General features: G+C 34.7%; 2 protein-coding genes across 2 annotated transcripts; one reads left to right on the forward strand and one right to left on the reverse strand.

The window, feature by feature from the left end:
- Window positions 1-1,761: 1,761 nt before the first annotated feature.
- Window positions 1,762-15,118, forward strand: LOC145614408 (uncharacterized). The gene is made up of 23 exons (XM_081669459.1): window positions 1,762-2,104; window positions 2,965-3,072; window positions 5,120-5,268; window positions 5,640-5,721; window positions 5,931-6,346; window positions 6,582-7,014; window positions 7,098-7,321; window positions 8,171-8,366; window positions 8,482-8,609; window positions 8,712-8,886; window positions 9,030-9,083; window positions 9,770-9,949; window positions 10,469-10,581; window positions 11,545-11,724; window positions 12,191-12,248; window positions 12,586-12,645; window positions 12,742-12,783; window positions 12,892-13,013; window positions 13,115-13,247; window positions 13,457-13,534; window positions 13,660-13,776; window positions 14,074-14,136; window positions 14,548-15,118. The coding sequence occupies exons 1-23, from the start codon at window positions 1,958-1,960 to the stop codon at window positions 14,632-14,634; spliced, it is 3,345 nt and encodes a 1,114-aa protein (XP_081525585.1). The 5' UTR covers window positions 1,762-1,957; the 3' UTR covers window positions 14,635-15,118.
- Window positions 15,119-15,429: 311 nt separating this feature from the next.
- Window positions 15,430-20,902, reverse strand: LOC145613502 (ferric reduction oxidase 2-like). Its single transcript, XM_081668620.1, has 7 exons — window positions 20,634-20,902; window positions 20,388-20,490; window positions 18,856-19,050; window positions 18,428-18,662; window positions 16,795-17,363; window positions 15,986-16,692; window positions 15,430-15,858 (listed from the first exon to the last, which is right to left on the reverse strand). Exons 1-7 carry the CDS (start codon window positions 20,848-20,850, stop codon window positions 15,719-15,721), a joined length of 2,166 nt encoding a protein of 721 aa, XP_081524746.1. The 5' UTR covers window positions 20,851-20,902; the 3' UTR covers window positions 15,430-15,718.
- Window positions 20,903-21,464: the final 562 nt, after the last annotated feature.

The raw sequence follows: 21,464 nt of genomic DNA on the forward strand, positions 1-21,464 counted from the left end.
GATCGACCACCCAACTGCAATTAGTCATTAGTAACATAAAAAAATCGATTATTAACATACAACTTTTGAGTAAAATAAAAATAGCACTTGTAATCTTCATTAGCACACAAAGCATGTTATGACATCTTAATCCACCTTTAATAATATATTCGAATGCAAGGCATGGTCCAATAATGATGTAAACCTCTCACCATTTTACATCCATTAAAAAGAACCAAACAAATACTGTTTAGACTTTTATCCCTTTGTTTTTTGCATTTCATGTGATTTTACTGTTATACAAAAAGTTTGTTGTTCCTTCTTTGATTAATTAGTGTATATTTTCCCATAATTGGATAATGTCCATGTTCGTGTATAGTTTAGGGAGGGGTACTAAAAAGGTTTTAAGAATATTAATTAAATGAAAAAGGATATCAATATCATATGTATGTAGATAGATGGTGCTTAATCTTGTATCAATATGATATCCCTACCTTATAAAAAGTAGAAACTTACTCTTATGAATAGTGTAATGCCAATTATACCCTTTAAAATGTGCATTTTTACGTAATAAAAAGTAGAAACTTACTCTTATGAATAGTGTAATGCCAATTATACCCTTTAAAATGTGCATTTACGTATATACCCTCATTAATATGTACAAGTTTTTTTAATGAATAGTGTTTGGACAATTATACCCTTTGAAATATTTAATTACGTACTTATTTGCTTTCATGCATTAATGTTAGTTGTCTTGGATATTTATACTCATAAACATAGTTGTATACATATTTTTTTGTCACTAATTTTGCCAATAACTAAATTTGTGTTTTTAATTAAGACCAAGCCGAAAGAGTAACTAGATATGACTAGCTATGCACGTGCATCGCGCGCATTAGCTGCCCTAGTAAACCAAAGTATATGACATTTTAGAGTAGGAGTGTGGAATTAATACAAGGTACAAAGTATTATACATGCTCCACTTCGTATACTCATGTGGATCAAGGTGATATATGTCCGTTGACAAATAGTAATCAAATAGTCGTTCATTCTTTAAGTCAATTTACTCTGCTTATCCAATAATAACCACATTTTTATCTTAGTTCATTCCAAAATAGTAGCAATGAGATGGTTTAAGTTGGATAACACAAGTTCACAATTGATCAATGTTTTCAAATTCGTCGAGGCATGCTTGAGCCAATAGAACTAACCTAAGGTAGCAAGTTTGCTTATATCTTTTTGTGTGTTTCTAGTTTCATTATACTTCATAATAAACTAAACGAAGATATAATAAACCCAAAAATAATAATATTATAGTCTAGGTTAGTTAAAGAGTCGAGCTGAAGTATGACTCGAGTGGCTAGTTAACAACTAGTCACAATTTGTATAGGTATTCCGTAAGATGAATAAAAACATGTGCGGAGTAATGTATTAAACTAACTAAGAATATAGAATTGCAAATTAATAAAATCATAAATATGTACTTGTATATGTATTCTCATCACATTATTATTCTAACAATTGCATGTTCATATGATTTTAGTAAGAGAAAATTGAACCTAAGGCCAGATAGCAAATTGCACTGTTTTGACATTACACAAATTTGCCCCACGACCATCCAATGGACCAAACCTAGCCAAGATGGCTCAACTTCCAACAAGCCCAAACGAACCCCGGCTCAACCGGGCTAATTCTGTCGGCCCAATGGCTACCAACCAACAACTTACCCAAAAAAAAAATAAAAATAAATAAATACTAAAAAAAAGAAAAAGAAAAAACAGAGAAAGATTTTGATTGTGATTTTTGGCAGGAGATTCATCAGATCCATCTCCTCTTCTCTCAACTGCTGAGAATCAGATCGTTGTCTCCTTTTCGTCTTCTTCATCTTCTTCACTGAAACTATGCTCTCAATTTCTTCCTTCGAACCCTAATTTTCTCTCTCCTCCATTAATTTGTTCATCTCTTTCGACGATCCAAAATGTATATGGCATATGGATGGCCGCATGTAATGCCAATTGAATCAGGAATTTCTGATTCTTCTCAACGAATTATTTATCTTAAACTTATCAATCGATTGTTGCTCGTTGTCGCTCCTTCTCATCTCGAACTCTGGAGTTCTTCTCAGGTTCTGATTTTCTCTAAATTGCTCTCTGATTCAGTGTTCAATTTTTGTTAATTCAACAAGTTTTTTCGTAATTTTTGATTTTTTTATGCGGAATTCGGTAATTTTGCTTGCTGTTGTCTGCATTTTTGTTTTTAATTTGTGGATTTGATTTTGATTGTTGCTGATCTTGTAGAATTTCTGGGAATTCGTAACTACTCATATAAGTTTAGTTTTGTCCTTTTTATGATTTGATATTGAGTTTGAATTTGATTAGTTTTCAGTTGTTTTTGTTACTTAAAGTTTGAAATTTGCTATACATTAATGCAAATTGTGGTTGTGTATTTTTGTATGGATGATGAATTGTACTGTTAGACATGAGCAGTGACAATTTTTTAATCAAAATTGCTACTATGTAACAAATAGGCGAAGCGATGATAATGTGAATAACATTTTATGGTTTGAGGTATGAATTTAGTTGGCTGAGCTACGACTGTTCGAATTTTGTTACACATTGATGAGTGGATAATGGCGGTGTAAATTTGTATGGATTCTGAGTTCTGGCGGTCTGAACTGGAGCGTAGTAGTGACTTTACTTAGCAATTGTTACTTTGCCACAAATTGTGTATAAGCATGGCAATTTGACTATCCTAGTGACTTGGTAGACTTTGTTCATGAAATTTTCTTGTGATCTCAGAAAATAAAAAAAAGAAGTTATCATGTGCAAGGTTGCACTAGTTTAGACTCATTTTTCTTATTATTGATCAACGAGAATTGGGGCAGAGTTAAAGTGCACTAGTTGCTTTGTTTAATGTGACTGTGATCTGATTATATGCGTTTAACTGTGTCTGACATGGTTTATGTCTTTTGTTTGGTTTGATTAGCATAAAGTGAGATTAGGAAAGTATAAAAGGGATTCAAGCTCAATCCAGAGAGAAGGTGAGAATATACAGGCTGTGTGGAGCCCAGATGCAAAATTGGTTGCTGTTCTTGTGAGTTTGCTTCTCTTCTCATTCCTTCTTTGATTTCTAATTTATTTTATTTTTGTAAGCACGTTCTTGTGTTTTCCATCCAAGTAATTGAAACATTCTGGTTTCTTAAGTTGATTTTTCCATAGACCTTTGGCTTATTCCATGTACAGATGAAATAGGATCAATTGATATGTAGCACCTCAATCCTTGAATGTAGACTAAAAATTTGTTTAGGTTGGCACCTGAATGGCTGAATACATCTCACTATCTTATGATGAATATTTAAGCATTTTGTCCAGTTTTTCTGCTATACTTTTTGGATCAGTATGTTGCAGGAGTACAATATGTATTTGTAAGATCAAATAAGCTGCCTTCTGACAATCTGAGTTCAGTGCTTGTTGGTAGGTTGTAGATGCGAAACTAATCGGTTAGTGGTAGTCAAGGTCATTTGTCTATAAGTAGTGGCAAATTTTATAGGGACACTGGCTCTTTCCTTTTAAGGATATATAGGAAAAAATCTGTCAATGATACTTGAAGAAGGATTTTACTATGGCTAGAGTTTTTCTATGAATTTGATAGGATTATTATCTACCTAAAAACCGTGGAAGGAGGGCTGCTTTGTATGTATGTGATGGAATTATTATCATCATGAAATAGCGTGGAAGGAATGTATACTACCCTTAAGGTAAGAAGTGATTACTTATAGAGGAGAAATTTCAACGTAAAAGGATGAGATTGCACAAGCTAGATGGAGTTATGTAATTAATTATAATAGCCTAAAACCTTATTTCATGGTAGCAGCAAGAAGTGCCAGTGCGTGATAAAGAGGGACCAAAGATTTTAAAATCACGTATTTATGTGAGTGTTCTTATTATCCGAAATCATGTATTATAGCCTTCAATTTTGGACAATTTTCCACTTATTTTGACCCGAAAATAAAAATTGCCGAGATGCTTATCATGGACCCTAATACACCCCAGGAGTCTATTTAGGTTGGTGCAACCATCCAATATGCCTTTAAATAGTCAATTTACCTTATTTCGTGAACTCAAGTCTACCACGGACATTTATGACAACATATAGTGGTCATATATGGTTCCAAATAGCATTATATGACCCTAAGATGTATCCCATAGGGTCTCACGACCTTTCGCCACCGGGCCCTGTAACCTCAAAAATTCCTCAAAAAGCGTGGATAATAGCCTTCAATTTTGGAATTTTTTGACCTTTTTCGCCCGTAAATAAAAATTGCCGAGATATTTACCATGGTCCCTAATATCCTCCGAGAGTCCAACTGGGTTGGTGGAACCATCCAATTTGCCTTAAAACGGTCAATTTACTCGTTTTCGTACACGCCTCTTGTATTGGCTATAAGCTTTCACGTCGCCGTACGTACCTGGATAATGGTCATATATGGGTCGAAACGGGCATAATGAAATTAGTATTTGCTGCATAATTAGTACTCCCCCCGTCCCCTTTTGATAGTCCCTTATGGGCAAATTTTAGTCCCAAAATGTTCACCCCATTTGCTTTTTCCAACAACCATTAATGTTAATTTTTTACCAAAATTTCCTCCAATTTGCAACAATATTTGTGCAAATTTAAATTTCCTATGTAAATTTTGTTTTCCCATATACTTTTATTACTTTCTCTCTCCACTTTTTTGCATACCCAATGTCAATTTACATTTTCAATGTACTTTTACTATATTTATTTGTGTTTATTAATTCCCGTAAAAAATGCCCATAAGGGACTATCAAAAGGGGACGGAGGGAGTATATGGCTATTTGTTAGTCTTGGCTTCGACTGTGCTTTCTGTAAAATTAGAAATATAAAATATCCTTTGCTGGAAAAGCTAAAGCCAGTGAAGGGGAAAAGTAGGCTGTAGTGATGAAGTGTGCTATCATGGAGATACTAGATTCTGTTTCGTGGCTTGTCTGCTTATTAGCAGGAATGTAATTGCTTTTAGTTGGGGCAATCTATGGGTTTTGCTTGCATTTGTGGTTTGATGACGAAAATAAGAAGTACATAATATTGCTGTCTTTGACTTTTCTTTCTTTCCTTGCAGACTTCTTCTTTCTACCTTCACATATTTAAGGTGCAATTTTCTGATAAAAGAATACAATTTGGGGGAAAGCAGCCATCAGCTCTGTTTCTTGCAAACATTAATCTTGTCCTGAATGAGCAGGTCCCTTTTTCTGTCAAGGATTTAACAGTGTAAGCGTTGACCTTTACTGCTTGGCTTGGAGATATTGTACAATATCCTAAAGTTTTTATGAAACTTCCTACAGCTTATATTAGTGCCATATGGATTTTTATAATTACAAAGGCCAGGGAATGGAATGAAACTATGAAAGTGGGTGACCTATTAGTTAACTTCTCCTAATCTATTATATTAGTGCCATATGGATTTTTATGAAAAAGAGTGTCCTATAATATTGGGCGATTTTTTTTTTTTTTCCAGTGTTTTGTAAACCATTTAATGTGCATCCTGCAAATAGTAATACTTGGATGTCTTAACATACTGCTCATAAAGTGTTTCATTGAACTTTTCTAATTGGTTTCTGATTAGTTTTTTTCCTGCCCAGGAGCAATATCGTATGTGATAATAAGCATTTGCTGATTGGACTGTCTAATGGTTCCTTGTATACAATATCATGGAAAGGGGAGGTAAGCTATTAGTGCATCTAGCTTCTATTTCCAACAGTTTACTAATTCTTGGCTGAATCACCCCCAGGCCACACTGTAGGTTTTTCAGCTTACGTATGTCTGTAATTTTAGGTGACCTACTAAAACTGCAAGTCATCTGCATGCCTACAAATGTGGTTTGATGACTGTTATTACTATCTACTCTAATCTCTATGCGGTTGGTTTTGCAGTTCTGTGGCGCTTCTATTGTTGACTGCCGTATTGGTGAGAGTGATGAAATCATTAGGGCACCTAATTGTTTTGAAAATGGCTGTGCAACTGGAAGAATTCCAGAAGTAAATCATATAGACCCAACACTCTCTGGACCTTCTTCTATTGTGGGTTTGGAGCTTTCATTGCTATTGAGGATGCTATTTGTTATTTTCTCTGATGGGAAGCTTGTACAGTGTTCTGTAAGCAAGAGGGGCCTTAAGCAATCTGATTCTATAAAAGCTGAAAAGATACTTGGCTCAGGTGATGCTGTATGTGCTTCAGTAGCTTCTGATCAGCAAATTCTTGCAGTTGGTACTAGAAGAGGGGTTGTTGAGTTATATGACCTGGCTGGATCTGGTTCACTAATGCGCAGTGTTTCATTGTATGATTGGGGGTAAGCCTTTTTATGTTGCTTATCTTGGAAATTTGACTACATGATCGTGTATCTAGTCTCTGTTGGTAGATCCTGTATCTCTGTACTTTGAGAATGGTGATGGGTCTGTATAACAGATCTTATGCTTTCCGTGTCTGATTCACTTGTATTGGACTGGATGCGAGTCTAGTCTGATTTTGAATATTTCATGCACTGGTATGATGACAGTGGCTTTAATTACTGATCATTTCTGCAGGTATTCTACTGAAGATACTGGTCCTGTTAGTTGTATTGCGTGGACACCTGATAATTCTGCCTTTGCAGTTGGATGGAAGCTTAGAGGGCTTACAGTTTGGTCTGTCTCAGGCTGTCGTTTGATGTCAACTATCCGTCAAGTTGGTTTGAGCTCTATCTCTTCCCCGGTAGCTAAGCCAAACCCCGATCGGAAATCTGAGCCCTTAATGGCTGGTGCAGCAACAATACACTGGGATGAATATGGATACAGGCTGTATGCGGTGGAGGAAAAGTCTTCAGAGAGAATTCTTGCATTCCCCTTTGGTAAATGCTGTCTTAATAGAGGAGTTTCAGGCTCAACCTCTGTTCGTCAAGTGATCTATGGTGAAGATCGTGTTCTTCTTGTTCAGTCTGAGGAGACAGATGATCTTAAAATGTTGCACCTTAACCTTCCAGTTATGTGCTTTACTTGTCATCTTTCTTGCCACTCATATTTTGCCTATGATGTGTGGCCCTTTCTGACATTGTGTTTGTCCAGGTCTCTTACATCTCACAGAATTGGCCAGTTTTACATGTGGCAGCTAGCTTTGATGGAACATTCTTGGCAGTTGCTGGTCTTCATGGGTTGATATTGTATGACGTACGTCTGAAAAAATGGCGGTTCTTTGGAGATGTTACACAAGAACAGAAGATCGAGTGCAAGGGTTTGTTGTGGCTGGGGAAAATTGTTGTTGTTTGCAATTATGTCAGTTCATCTAACACGTGAGATTTTATCTCTATTCCTTTCAGATTCTGTTAGTGATTTATAATTGCCTATCCTCAAATCAGGAGAAACTTGGACATAGGATTGGACAATAGAACAAATTCTAACGGCATGTTTCCAAAGAAGGAGAAACTTTGACTTAGAAATGGCCAGTGGAACAAATTCTAATGAGATCCTGACTAGATTAAAGGACATAGATAAGTATTTTAGGTCGTTATTAATTTACATTCAATTGACATTCAAATTAGTGGGGTGTACCTTGCTGTAACTTGTGCAACCTATATTTGGCCTGCTGTTTTATTACTTAAAATGTTTGAGTACATGTTTATGGATTACAATCGGTCTCCTTTATCACGATGATTGATTAGGAAGCATGTTTAAACTTTAGAATCTCTTGAATGGAGTAAAGTCTGCATATTATTTTGGGTTTAATACCAACTTACTGAGGAATACTCCTTCCATTCAGGAAGAAAGTCTTATAATTGTATGCCATATCCTTTTTTCTGGAAAAGTTATCATATGTCACAGTTTTATTTGCTTTGTTCTTTGTTCTCTCTTCTGTTGGGTGCTGACGTTGCTCTAGGCTGGTATTGGGAAAAGCATAACACTTCTGAATTGGGTATCAGTAACTATGTAACTTCTGTTGTATATGAGAACATGTACAGAATTATGTGGCAGTCAAGATGATTTAAATAACTAACTCTTAGCAGCTTATGTCGCCCTAACTTATATTTACTAAATTCAACAGGGTGATATGCTGTCTGTCTCCATGCTTGTCTGTGAAATCATGTATCATATTTGCTTGGAAAAATAGCAGTAAACAGTTTTTGTGGATTTATAAATTGCAGGTATGAGCTGCTATTTTATCCTAGATATCACCTTGATCAAAGTTCACTATTGTGTAAAAAAACGTTGCTGACAAAGCCGATAGTCATGGATGTTTATCAAGATTATATACTGGTTGCCTATCGCCCTTTTGATGTCCACATATACCATGTGAAATTATCTGGTGAACTGACCCCTATAAGTAATCCAAATTTACAGGTAAAATGTCTTCACTGTATACTCTTGCTCATAATTAGAATAATTATTCACATATCACAGTCCTTTAGAATTCAAATTGTCTTCATGCAATTTCAAGTGATAAAATGACAAACAGCTTTCTACAGTACGTGAGCTCTCTATCATGACCGCAAAGAGCCCTCCGGCATCTATGCGCTTCATACCAGATCAATTTTTTAAGGATTATACTTCAGTAAAACACAAGTCATCACAAGAGCCTGTGAGGTAAGTGTTGAAAAGCAAAATATTGCTTATGAAGCCAATACCTATTAAAGCAAAGTATCGCTTCAGTAAACAACGCTTATGGAAGTCCTTTCTGTTTGATAGATGTTTGATATTACGTGCAAATGGGGAGATGTCTCTTCTAGATATGGATGATGGGCATGAATTGGAGTTAACAGATTTTGTTGAACTGTTTTGGGTTACATGTGGCCAATCAGATGACAAAGAAAATCTCATTGAAGAGATTACTTGGTTGGATTATGGTCATCGAGGAATGCAGGTGATAATTTCCCATTTTTTGTGGTCCTTCTATTGAAGCTTTTCATTTTTGTTGACAACCCTTTTCCTAGTCTCCTAGGTCATTTTGGCACTGTTGTATGTTTAGATTTCTGATAAAAATATTTTGGAAGTTAACTTTTACAGGTCTGGTATCCATCTCCAGGTGTTGACCCTTTCAAACAGGAGGACTTCTTGCAGGTATTGACATATATTCTGATATAAGTTAAAAGGGGATAAATAGAATAATGAAAAAGTACATTGTGTCAGCCGTTGAGGTCACTGGTTGCATGAATACTGTTTCTGAATGTTGCAAGTTTTATTTCTTATCGACTGGTGTTATGCCTACTTAGAGTTTTACTGTTACGCTGAATGAATATGCCTTCTATCCTCTTTCTTCTGTTAGCTAACACCAAATGAAATGAATGAATATGTCTTCTATCCTCTTTCTTCTGTTAACCAACACCAAATGAAAATGGAAGTCTTTTTATGTCTTCTCAACTTTCTATGGTACAGAATGAAAGTCCTTGATTTATTTTTAAAAAAGGGTGTAAAAAGGAACTGTGACGATGTTCAGTATTGCAGCACTTGGCATAGGATAGTCTTTACAAATTGTGTAGGTTGTAGGTTGGACAATTAGCAGGTTGCAGAGAGTATTAAATTTGTCACTATCATCAACATCACATGTTCCCTTTATTGTTCGTTATATAGTCCGTTTTTTTTTTATGCCATTTTGCTACCTTGAATCCTTTTTGATTTTCTGTTTATTTTTTTCTTTTTTAAAATTTGATTGAATTCTCTTCATATTTAGACAGTTTGAAGTGAGAAATAATTTCGTTTTTTTTTTTTCTCTGTGCTCTTGATGATAATGATTTCATTTTTTTTAGCTGGATCCTGATCTTGAGTTTGATCGTGAAATTTATCCTCTGGGACTTCTTCCAAATGCTGGAGTAGTGGTTGGTGTTTGCCAGAGATTATCATTTTCTGCGTGTACGGAGTTTCCATGTTTCGAGCCATCTCCCCAAGCACAAACTATATTGCATTGTTTGCTGCGTCACCTCCTTCAGGTATCCCTTGCTTCCCCTCTTCAATTAGTTGGGGTGGACTTTTGAAGCAGATCTATTTTATGCGTTTATGGAATTATGGTCATACATCATTTACGAAAAATAATCTGGAATAGGAAGCATTTTGAAAATGATGTGAACTCAAAATACTGCTATTATTCCCCCCTCCCCCCCCCCCCCCCCCCTCTCTCTCTCTCTCTCTCCAAAGCCGCCTAGAATAGTGATCATTTTAGTTGTGGCTTCTTGGTGCTGTCGTTATTAGATCATGAATATTGAATATTAGCAATTACCGAAGACAGTGATTGATGAAACATTATATACACTACAAGTTTTAAGGGTGTGATAGTAATATATGCTTGACTGATTCTTTGGCGGTCACAGTAAACATATCTTTAAGGTCTCTCCTTAGTTTGAATGACGCTTGTTATTTCTTCTGTTGTTTCATTGGGATTTTCTCCTTTTGGTTTCTTATATCTGTTCTTTCTGGATCATGTCTCATAAATTGTTTTCTTACTTATGCAGAGGGATAAGATCGAGGAAGCTTTAAAGCTGGCTCAATTATCAGCAGAAAAGCCCCATTTCTCCCATTGCCTTGAGTGGCTACTTTTTACAGTATTTGAAGCTGAGATTTCAAGGTACTTTAGTCTGTAGAAATTATAATCTCAAATCTAAGTTGTACATGTGTATAATTGTATATCATACGGAGTGTTATACATTTATTCTGTTGTTACACGACTATTTTGCCTGATTAGGTTATAGCTATTAAGTTAAATATATTGTTGGCGAAACAATGACCACTGCCTCATAAATATCTTATACAATAATGGATCGGCTTTTGATAAAAACTTTAATATCCAACCCAAAATGGGAGATCAAGAAACCAAAATAGTGACTTGATCCTCTGCTTACAACGGTTCCTTTTTCCAATATTCTAAATCTCTTGGTCTCTTCTTAAGCTGTACATTTTCTGCTCTATTTTTTTTTTTTTAAATAATAATAACCAGAACCATGAGTCCATGACTACTATTTCTCAAATAATTCTCTCTGCCCCTTAAATTATGACCCCTTTCTATTTATGCTATCCCAACTATAAGAGGCTACATTTTATATTCAGTATGTATTAAATTAGAATAGAGCTTTCTCATACTTCTTTATTGATCCTTTTTAGTGGAGAATTTGGGTTTTTTTGTGTGCAGTTTCCTAAAAGTGACCCTCAATGTCGTGACCAATTTTTTGTTTAAAGGGATTGAGAACATCATTAATATCTCTAATCAAGTTTTGTAAGCAGTAGGTACATTTTGTACCCCTCTTTATGAGTTTTTGGCACATATATTACTGGCATTTCAAGTTATACAATGTAACCAAATATGGCCTCTGGGATATGTTTGTTTTTTTTTTTGTTTGTTTTTTTTTTTGTTTGTTTTTTTGTTTTGTTTTGTTGTTTTTTTTTTTTTTTTTTTAATTTTTTTTTTTTTTTTATTGGACCTAGTGCTACAACCCATGTTATACTGGTGAATATTTTTTGTTGCAGTATGCTCTGTTTTCCTTTCTGTTATACTGTTTGGCTGTATTAAATTGTCTCAAACATTTCTTTGCAGGCAAAACATAAATAAAAACCAGAAGGCAGTCTCCAATCAAAAGCCTGAATCTCTTTTGGAGAAGACATGTGACTTGATCAGAAATTTTCCTGAATATCACAATGTTGTAGTGAGTGTTGCTAGGAAAACAGATGGTCGACACTGGGCGGATTTATTTTCTGCAGCTGGTAGATCAACAGAGTATGCGCCTTCCGTTATTGTTCAAATATCCTTTGGCTAACATCCAGTGAATTTATCTTTGGTTATTAATTAATTTTTGTCCGATATAGTTTGAAAAATTAGAAGCCTATTAATTCCAAAACCCTGTAAAATGTGAAATTTGCACAAGGCTTGGAGCAAGGCCCAATTTTTAGGAATGGGGTTCATTTGCATGTCATTCTACTTTTTAGTGCTACATCAAAAGCACAATTTTGTAGACTTAACTCCTTGCAATCTAGGATACCTACCAACTCTATTAAACTGACATCACTTCTTAAATACTAAGTTTTCTAAATGCTTCTGCAGTTTATTTCCTGCCAATAAGAATACATTGTCTGCAACAGGCCGGATCATCAATAAATCAACATTAGAATTCAATTGCTATTCTGTTTATCTGCCTGGTAACCAAATAGCTGTAAGGTTAATTTGTTACAACTCTTTTGCACAGGTTGTTCGAGGAGTGCTTCCAAAGAAGATGGTACCAAACTGCTGCTTGCTACGTTCTCGTAAGTTCATTTTGGTTTTATACAATAATTGTTTATTTTTGCATAATTTTTTGATTTTGACGAAAATTCTTTCCGAGGATTCCTCTTGTTTGTGGGATCAAGGTGCTCTCTTGTCCTATGTTACAACTGTAAGAAATTATATTGTGCTTTTTTTGGAGCGTGCTTCTCCAATCTATGGAAAATCAGTCTTACTTTCGATGTACTCGTTTACTGCTTTGTTTGTATTATCTAACTTGCTAGATTTCAAGTTCCTGTTTTTTTTTTTTTTTTTTTTTTTTTTTTTTTTTTTTTTTTTTTTTTTGGTTTTTGGCATCTCATTCATATCAACTTTTCTTAGGTCATTGCCAAACTTGAAGGTCCTGCCGTCAGCCAGTACTGTGCTTTGCGCTTGTTACAGGTACTTGAAGTGGAATTGTATCAATAACATATTTTTTTTCTTCACCTTACTGTCAAGACCCCTCTTTAACTGATTGGGAACCTTTATACCTTGCAGGCAACTCTTGATGATTCTTTGTATGAACTTGCTGGGGAACTGGTAAGTAATTTGAATCGGCTGTTACTTTTACAGAGCTCATCTCACCTCTACCAATTTTCACACTTCTTTTTCCTCGGAAAAAATGCTAAATAAAAAACTGCATTTCAGGTGAGGTTTTTGCTGAGATCTGGAAGAGAGTATGAGCAGGCACCGACAGAAGAAGGGGTTTCACCTAGATTTTTGGGCTTGTTTCTTTTCTCTTCAAAGAAGCAGCCGTTTGATTCTAAGAGGTAATGTACTTATCCTACATCCTTGTAGTTTAGTGTTTGATTCAGAGTTGTCAAAATTTCTGAGTGAGGGTAACCAGAAAATTAAGTTTTTGATGCAGCAGCTCACATAAAGAACAAAGTGCGCATGTCACTTCTGTTAGAAATATTTTGGAAAGCCATGCTAGCTATTTAATGTCAGGGAAGGAGCTGTCAAAGCTTGTTGCATTTGTGAAGGGCACTCAGTTTGATGTGGTGGTGAGTTAGCTATGGTGTTTATTACAGTATTAGTTAATTACTTTATCATTTGTGTTTCTAATGTTTAGGGCTTCTTAGAGTTGACTGTGCCAGACTTAGTCACTTAGTCATTAGTCAATGGCTCAATGCTTGATCCACTCTTCTGTTTCTTGTATCTTCTGTTTATTATGCTCCATATAATTTAAGTATTGTGGCTTGCATTTGAACAGGATTTCCTCCAACGAGAAAGATATGGATGTGCTCATTTAGAGAATTTTGCTTCTGGTCTTGAACTCATTGGGCAAAAGGTATATATATCCGAGTTTGTGAAACTTATTGCTAATATGTTCTATCTGATTGGTTATTTGAGTGGTAACACCCCCCCCCCCCTCTATTTTTGTAATGGTTACTGAATTTGATTCGACATCTGTAGCTTCATATGGGTACACTCCAGAGTCGGTTGGATGCAGAATTCCTCTTGGCTCACATGTGCTCTGTCAAATTTAAAGAATGGATTGTTGTCCTTGCCACTCTGTTGAGAAGATCCGAGGTATAACACATAACCTGATGTAGTATTTGAAGTCAGTGTAAACATGTAGGGTCATTTCAATTTGATTTTGACTTTGTTTAAATAGTCCCGGCTAGCAATTGTGATTTGACTCATATGTGTAATCAAGTATCTTTAATTGTATCCTTTCAAAAAATAATCTTTAATTGTATTATATAATTGAATTGCATTTAAAGGTATTATAGGGTTATTTCACTTTCTGTCTTGGGGTAGTGCCTCTTGTTCTATGAGGATGAGACAGTACAGTTTGTCTTAAAGAAGTCTTCTGAACATCCTCAGGTACTCTTTGATTTATTTCGGCATGATGCACGTCTTTGGAAAGCATATTGTGTCACTCTTCAGGTATGCTTCTTTGTGACAACAAATATGGATTACATCAAACTGCTGTGTATAGAATCATTAAAAGGGAAGGATTAGACATTCAGGTTGAATCAGAGTGGTGTAATACTCCACATACAAGTTAGAAAGAAACATGAAAAAAAAAAAAAAATACTTGCATATGCATCCCTTCTCACTCTATAAAATTATGCACATGGAAACCTCTCATTTGTCCCTGCACAAAACAATGAATACATTGATAAATTTGATACTCTAGACCACCATTGGAATTGAATCACAAAATTTTCCTAAAAAAACAAATAAACTATGAAGCCACGATTTTCTTTAGAGCCTTGTTGGTATCCTTAAAACATGCACATCCTAACAACTGGTTATTCAACTGTCTGTATCTTATTGTTTCCTTTGTTAATGTAGTCGCAACCAACATTTGCTGAGTACCATGATTTGGTTGAAGAACTGGAGGAAAGGCTCTCATCTGTTCCAAACTTTCAGGAGATATGACGCCAAACTTGTAAAGTCGTAAGCTTTCATCCCAACGTAGTTTCTTAGGCTTTTGAGGGTGTTATTAATCTTTATTGGTGTGGTACCTAGGCAAAGAGCCCTACTACCTTAAATGACAATTTCCACTTTATAGGGTTACATCTCTGTATTATGTGTAGGAGCAGCAATAGTGTATCATTCATTCTTTGGTTTTCCCCTGTAACATTTTTGGTCGTTGCAGTTATATTAGAATTATAGCATCCTCCGCGGTTGTACATAGAAGCTAGAAGCTAGGATGCAGCCATGAGGACTGTGATTGCTCCCGGCAGTTGACAGGCCTGGATCAATATATATCGTCTGTATACCTCTGTTTTTGTATTGATTGATAGAGTATGGAATATGGATGTCCTTAATAAAGCTATAGGCTCCATATTCTATTACTTTTGCCATGTATAATATAATCTTCAGTTAAATCTCACCTTATTTTAGAGGTGAGATGCTTAAAAATTCATTCTCTTATGATATAACCATTTGCTCAATAATGTGAAAATATAACATATGCTGATTATTAGTGATCATCAACATTATTTCGTATAAAATACTATGGGGGCCAAGGGAACAATGCACTCCCTAATGCTGCAATTAATAGAGAATGGAGGTACTGCTTCGTATTAACTACAATGCCGATTTTATTACTATATCAATGAACTACAGTATATGACTTTCATATATGTTGTACTAGTAGATTAGTCCATGTCGATACATTATCATAAGTTCTGATAGAAATTGCTAGAATGACATCCGAAAGACAAAACGTAACTTTGTTTACATCAACTATATTAACAAGGTTGGAATCATACACTCAAATGGTAGAAGTTTACATTATTCTTCCATTTATATTTGTACAGGAGTAGAACAATCTGTATATATGGTATTGATTCAGAAACTACATATGGGAGGTACGCCATATAAACTAAGAGGAGAAACTGTTATTGAACTACAGATTCTTCTAGCTTCAAAGTTATATATGTTGCGCATCACACTATCACACCAGAAATAAACCAGACTCAAAAGTTGTTGCTCTTCAGTTGCAGAGGTTGGCGACTCACCAACTAAAACTGATTGATTCAAAATGCAGATTGTCCGCCAAACCAGATCCACATATGGCTGCAACTTCATGTCTCAGCCCTGCAGGACCGCTAGCAAGTACTCCAACGCTCGAGTCCTTACAATCGAACAGCAATCCTGCACAAGAATAAAGGGTCAAATTTTGGCTTTTTTCAGATAAAGGTTAGCATCATAGTGTATAATACTTTGTAGTCAGAAAAGGTATGTTGAGCAGTAAATATAATATGAAGGTAAGTTAGCTTACTCTTGAGATCAGGCCTTTCACCAAAGTGAATCTCTGTGGACTCAAGGATAGACTGATGAGGAAGGCTCTCAAGCTCTCTGTCAGCGTTATAGAACCGTGATTCTGGTGTTGCCTGTGGTGTTATACCTTCCATGTTCGTTATTTGCTTGGCTTCCATGGCGTTTCTTTTCTTGTTCCACAGGAACGCACCACTGGCTGCCACAACCATACACCCACAGAGTATCAACGTAGTAAAGATCGTTCTTGCAGCCGAAGGGAAGATGTCATTTGTGTTATGATCAATAGGGTAGATGTAGTATCGTGTAAGTATACCCATGAAGATAAGGAATCCAAGGAATGATGACGCGATTATAGCACCAAGCCAAAGCCAACCATTCTTGCCTAAGTTAGGGGTGATGGGTGCATCGGATGCATTTGGTTTGAACCAAATGGCTTGCGGTTGCTTTAGGTAATCTTCGCTCTGCGCCTTCTCCTTTGTTACATAGGCCTTGATCTGTAGGTCTATGCTTGAAAGATCCGAGGTGGTGCTAGAGAGCGGGAGGAGGAGATTCAACATCGAAAGACCCGAGGATTTCTTGAATGAGGAAACAAGAAGGATTTTTGGGGTTTGGCATTTCATAGTGGTGCTTATAAAGATAAGTTCTTGAATAATGGAGATGAATGGCGTTATGCCACTGCCTCCACTCACCAACACAAGTGTATCGTGCCTGTAACCACAATAAATAATTAATCGGCATAATAAATCAAATAAACTTGTGATTCTTACTAAACTGAAATTATTTTTACGGGTGAAATTGATTCTTACAAACCTTAGAAAATGGTTCGAGGCAGGTCCATATGGTCCTTCAACCGAGACTTGAAGACGATCAATGGAAGAAGAAGAAACAATGTCGTAAAGCTTCCTAGACCATTTCCCTTCAACCTTGATTACAACACTAATCTTGTCTTGCTCCAAGTTACTACTAGAACTAACAGTAAAAGGGTGCCATTGGAGCTTGGAAATGCTCGGGACATTAACGAACATTATGCTAGTAGGATTGTAACTCAAACTCATGCTTTTGGCGAAGTTGAGCTCAAGTGCTTCACAGGACAAGACACGAGCGGAGAGCAATCGAACACGTTGGCTCGATTGGAGGTACCGCAAGTAACGATCAATCATGAAGAGGTAGAAGCCAGGAAGCATGTAATAAGCATAGCCGATGCCTACATGAAAGAAGAAGAATACGACGAAGAGGATGTAGAGGTAGTGAGCGTAAAAGAAGACCTCAAAGAACTTTCTTCGAATTCGAGGGTATGTTGCTGCCCATAAGATTAGTCCAAAGAACAAGGATAATTCTCCTGCTACATTAGATACATCTGTTTTACTCCACTTCAAAGCCTGCACAGAATTAGCATTGTTATTTTAGATCATAAATTGAATTTGCAATAAGTTTTTAGGTCCAAAACCAAAAGTATAGCAACTAGCAAGTATTTTGTAACGTGGGAAACAAATTCATTTCATCATATGCAAAACTAAATGTCATCTCCAAAATTTGCAATACTTTCAAATGTTTAGATAGTAAATTCATCAAGGTTAAGTACTTTTTTTTTTAAAGACATCAAGATAAAATACTTATAATATGTCAAATTTTCTTTCCCTTGGACATGAGATTCACAAAAATACCTCGATAAAGTGTACCACAATTATATTAATCGGAGTGTAACAAATAGAATTTGGTTCATTTATCATCATAACTCGCTAAGTTTTCTCTTAGTAATTTTATGCTGATTTTACAGTCTATATTATATTATTATGTCAGTATCAAAATTCTTTTTTTTTTTTTTAGAACAAAATTTCCAAAAAAATAATCAAGGGCAAAAAAGGGAAAAGAGAAACAAAATTCTTACTAATGTGAATGTATGAACACAGAACACCGGCCCATGTGGTAATAGGAAAAACGGACCACTTACAAATTTACATGTACAAGAAAAAAGGGGTCCACAATGGCACTTCCAATAGTCCAAGAAAAGGGCATGTTATCGTTAAAAGCCCACCACTATTTTTGGGCTAAATCTGCAATTACATCAGTTGTGCTTCATCTCCACTGAGTTTATGTTGTTGGATTCTTGCCTATGATTGTGATTCAAACACGATTCTTTATTCTTATCAGCTACTGTTTCCCAGTCTTATGTTCTTCATCACTTCCTAAATTCTATGTATCAAAATTCACCATTACCATACACGTCCCACAATTTTTAGGTCCTACCATAATAATATGATCTTGTGTTTAGCACTAGTGATTGATTTGTACTTCCTACAGGGTACATGCATGAATGTACGATCGATTTATAATGGTCTTATTTGACAATTGATTTTAACTAGTCGACTTAACTAGGCTTGTTTGATTATTTGATATTGGATCCATATTATCATGGGAGTAGAATGGACAGCTTAGAAATTACCTGAGAGATTTCCCCTGCAACGGCCCAAAGAGGAATATAGCCTAGGCCGTGAGCAGTGAAGAGTGCCATCGTCAGATGGCCTAGCCAAATGTGGTATTTAATACTTCCTTCTGAGGTTAACCCTAACAAGGGCAATATTGATGATCCTCGAGTCACTGGGTAGAACAACAATGATAAGCATATGTTACCCGTTAGCCCTAGCCTAAACACGGTAACTTCCCACTTGTACAAATATCTGCAAAACACGTCCATCAAGTAAACACTGATTGTATAGTAGGTGTTACACTAGTCTAATTAATAAAATTACACAACGTATCAATCAATAGTCATGTTAATTTTGAAAACTGTCATCCACAAAATCTTGTTTTTGGTTTGCAAAAAGCGAATTTGAAGGTGAAAATGTGCATGAATCTCATGAGAAAAGTTACCTTTGGCTTCCCTTGATTTGGATTTTAGAATAACCAACATGCAAGTACACAGTCAAGGACCAAACGAGAAACGCGATGAACATCAATAGAAATGACAGTTCTACCCCTGAGACAATTCCTAACGGTCCTCTTACAAGCACTGGCCTTCTCCACGTTGCTAACCATCTTGTAATACCACTACTTTTCCCGTCTTTCCTGTTAACATGATAACATCAATTAACTTATTAAACTTTCATTAATTAAGAATTCTTCTTACGTTACTAAGGCTCAAAATTTTAGAGAAATAAATCAAGAGGATTTTCAGTACATATAACAAATATTTTTATATATTAATTTAGGATTATGTGTAAAGCTTTTTTTTTTTTTTTTTTTTTTTTGAAACCTTTATGTGTAAAGCTATACCCGTCATTTTCTCTCATGTACTTATTTTAATTTCTTGTAAGCATGAATATTCAAAATGGCGATGTTAAATGTCATAACTCATGACAAATTGACAACTAAATGTTGTCACAATCTTGTATGGCACTTATTTATTAGTGTCGCATAAGATTTAGATTATCAATATTTTTATACTACCAAATTTAAAAAATTCACAACACAATGAGAATAACGGTGTTAAAATATACTTATACTGGGGTATTTATATAACAATGAGTATACAAATGGTAAAGGGAATGAATAAGTGAAGAACAAAAAGGGAATAAATAAAGTGAAAAACAAAAAGGGAATGAATAAAAGTGAAGAACAAGTTTAATGATATTGAGAAGAACAAAATTAAAATCGTAAGAATTATTCATTCACTCATCATATGATGTCATTAACATTATACATAAATTTTAACAGCATACATTCAGTTTTTTCCCTCACATATTATTTACTATGTTTCCAAGGGAAAAATCTTTCAAAAAAAAAATAAATAAATAAAATAAAATAAAAATCAAATTAGGATATACTCTAAAAATCTCTAATTTATGGTAATAATATTTTATTTCATTCCTAATATATAAGGCCTTTTTATTCATATCCTTTTTCATTACCGTGTAACAACATTTTTTTTTTTTTGGTTACAAATTACGACAATTACCATTTTCGTAATTAGACATTTAGACGGTTATGCTTATTAGAAAAAATAAATAGTTTGTCCCCTAAAAATTTATATTTTAATAAAAAAAAACTTACATAAATATATATATTTTTTATTATTTTTTTATTCAAAAGAGGAATAAAGCCAAGTTACATAAATATTTTTGCTAGTAATTAAGTTGAATCTAACTATAACTATTGTAAGTGAATGAGCTAGTAATGAGCGGTATTCTTCAGTAATATAATTAGACAATCACGTCAAATCACTTATAAAATTAGCAAATGATTTTCAAAAAAATGTAATTCTCAATTATTTTTTTGTGCTAAGAGAGAATCATCTCTGATTATGTGATGAAGTAAAAGAGAGTGAGATCGAGTAGAAACTAGAAAATCTCTTGATTTTTCTCGCTCGACTGTATATATTTTTAAAAATAGCTAAAAGAACCAACCTTGGCACTTGATAACCAAAATATTTCTTTCCCAAATGATGGTACACGGATCCTAGAACGGCAATGAAGAGGACAGGAAATACAAAAATCAACAACGATGTACCTGCAAAAATTATTACCACCCTCATAATCAAAACTTTATGTTATCTTTACACGCATGCATGCGTTCAAATTTAATTAATGTAACATAATCGAGTAACATATAAACCGATGCATTTTAAAAAGAAACGGAAGAAGTAAACATACCTTGAGTACCAAAATAAGTTGAGGTTAAGGTAGCGGACATTTTAGTCCTCCAATTATTTCTGTAAAGATTAGTAGGCATAACAATCCATATTACAAAGTAACCCAACATTACCACCGTTAATACAACCATTATCACTTTTCTAATTTCCTTCACTTCTCCTTCTCCTTCATTATTATTATTGGTTGATGATTTTCTCTCAACTCTTACGTCCGCCATTTTTAGTTTCTCTCTCTACACTCTCTTTCTCTCTCTAAGATTTTGATTTTGTTGTGTTTCTAAAATGTGGGATTTTAGATCCATTTATATAGGGAGATAATAAGAGCGAAAAGGGTGTTTTTTTTTTAATATATATATTTTTATTAAAACTAAGTATTACAATGTCTTTTTTTTTTAGTCCAAGTAGTATATTTTTATTTATATTTATATATTGGTGGATGTATATTGCTATGTTAAGGGGCATGGTTCACGTACCAAAAACATTCCCTAATATGTAAGCGATATAGATTACGTGATAGAATTAAGAGGTAATTAATCAAATAATTAAGGGCTTGTTTGGCATCATTTTAGGTTTTCAGTTTTCTGTTTTTTTGAAAATTAAAAACCAAAAACAGGAAACAAGAAAAAGGTGTTTCCACTTTTCTGTTGTCAGTTTTCAAAATTATCATGATTTTAATAAATCTGAATATTTTTTATTCATTATGTGGCATAGATAATATCCTTTTAAAAAAAACAAAAAACCAAAAAACAGAAAACCACAATGATGCCAAACGAACCCTAAATATATAGTTTTGATATTTTTTTAAGTCAAACTATGTAAACTTTGTACACTT

The sequence above is a fragment of the Chenopodium album genome, chromosome 25 (genome assembly GCF_948465745.1).
Source record: "Chenopodium album chromosome 25, dcCheAlbu1.1, whole genome shotgun sequence".
NCBI classification, from domain to species: domain Eukaryota; kingdom Viridiplantae; phylum Streptophyta; class Magnoliopsida; order Caryophyllales; family Amaranthaceae; genus Chenopodium; species Chenopodium album.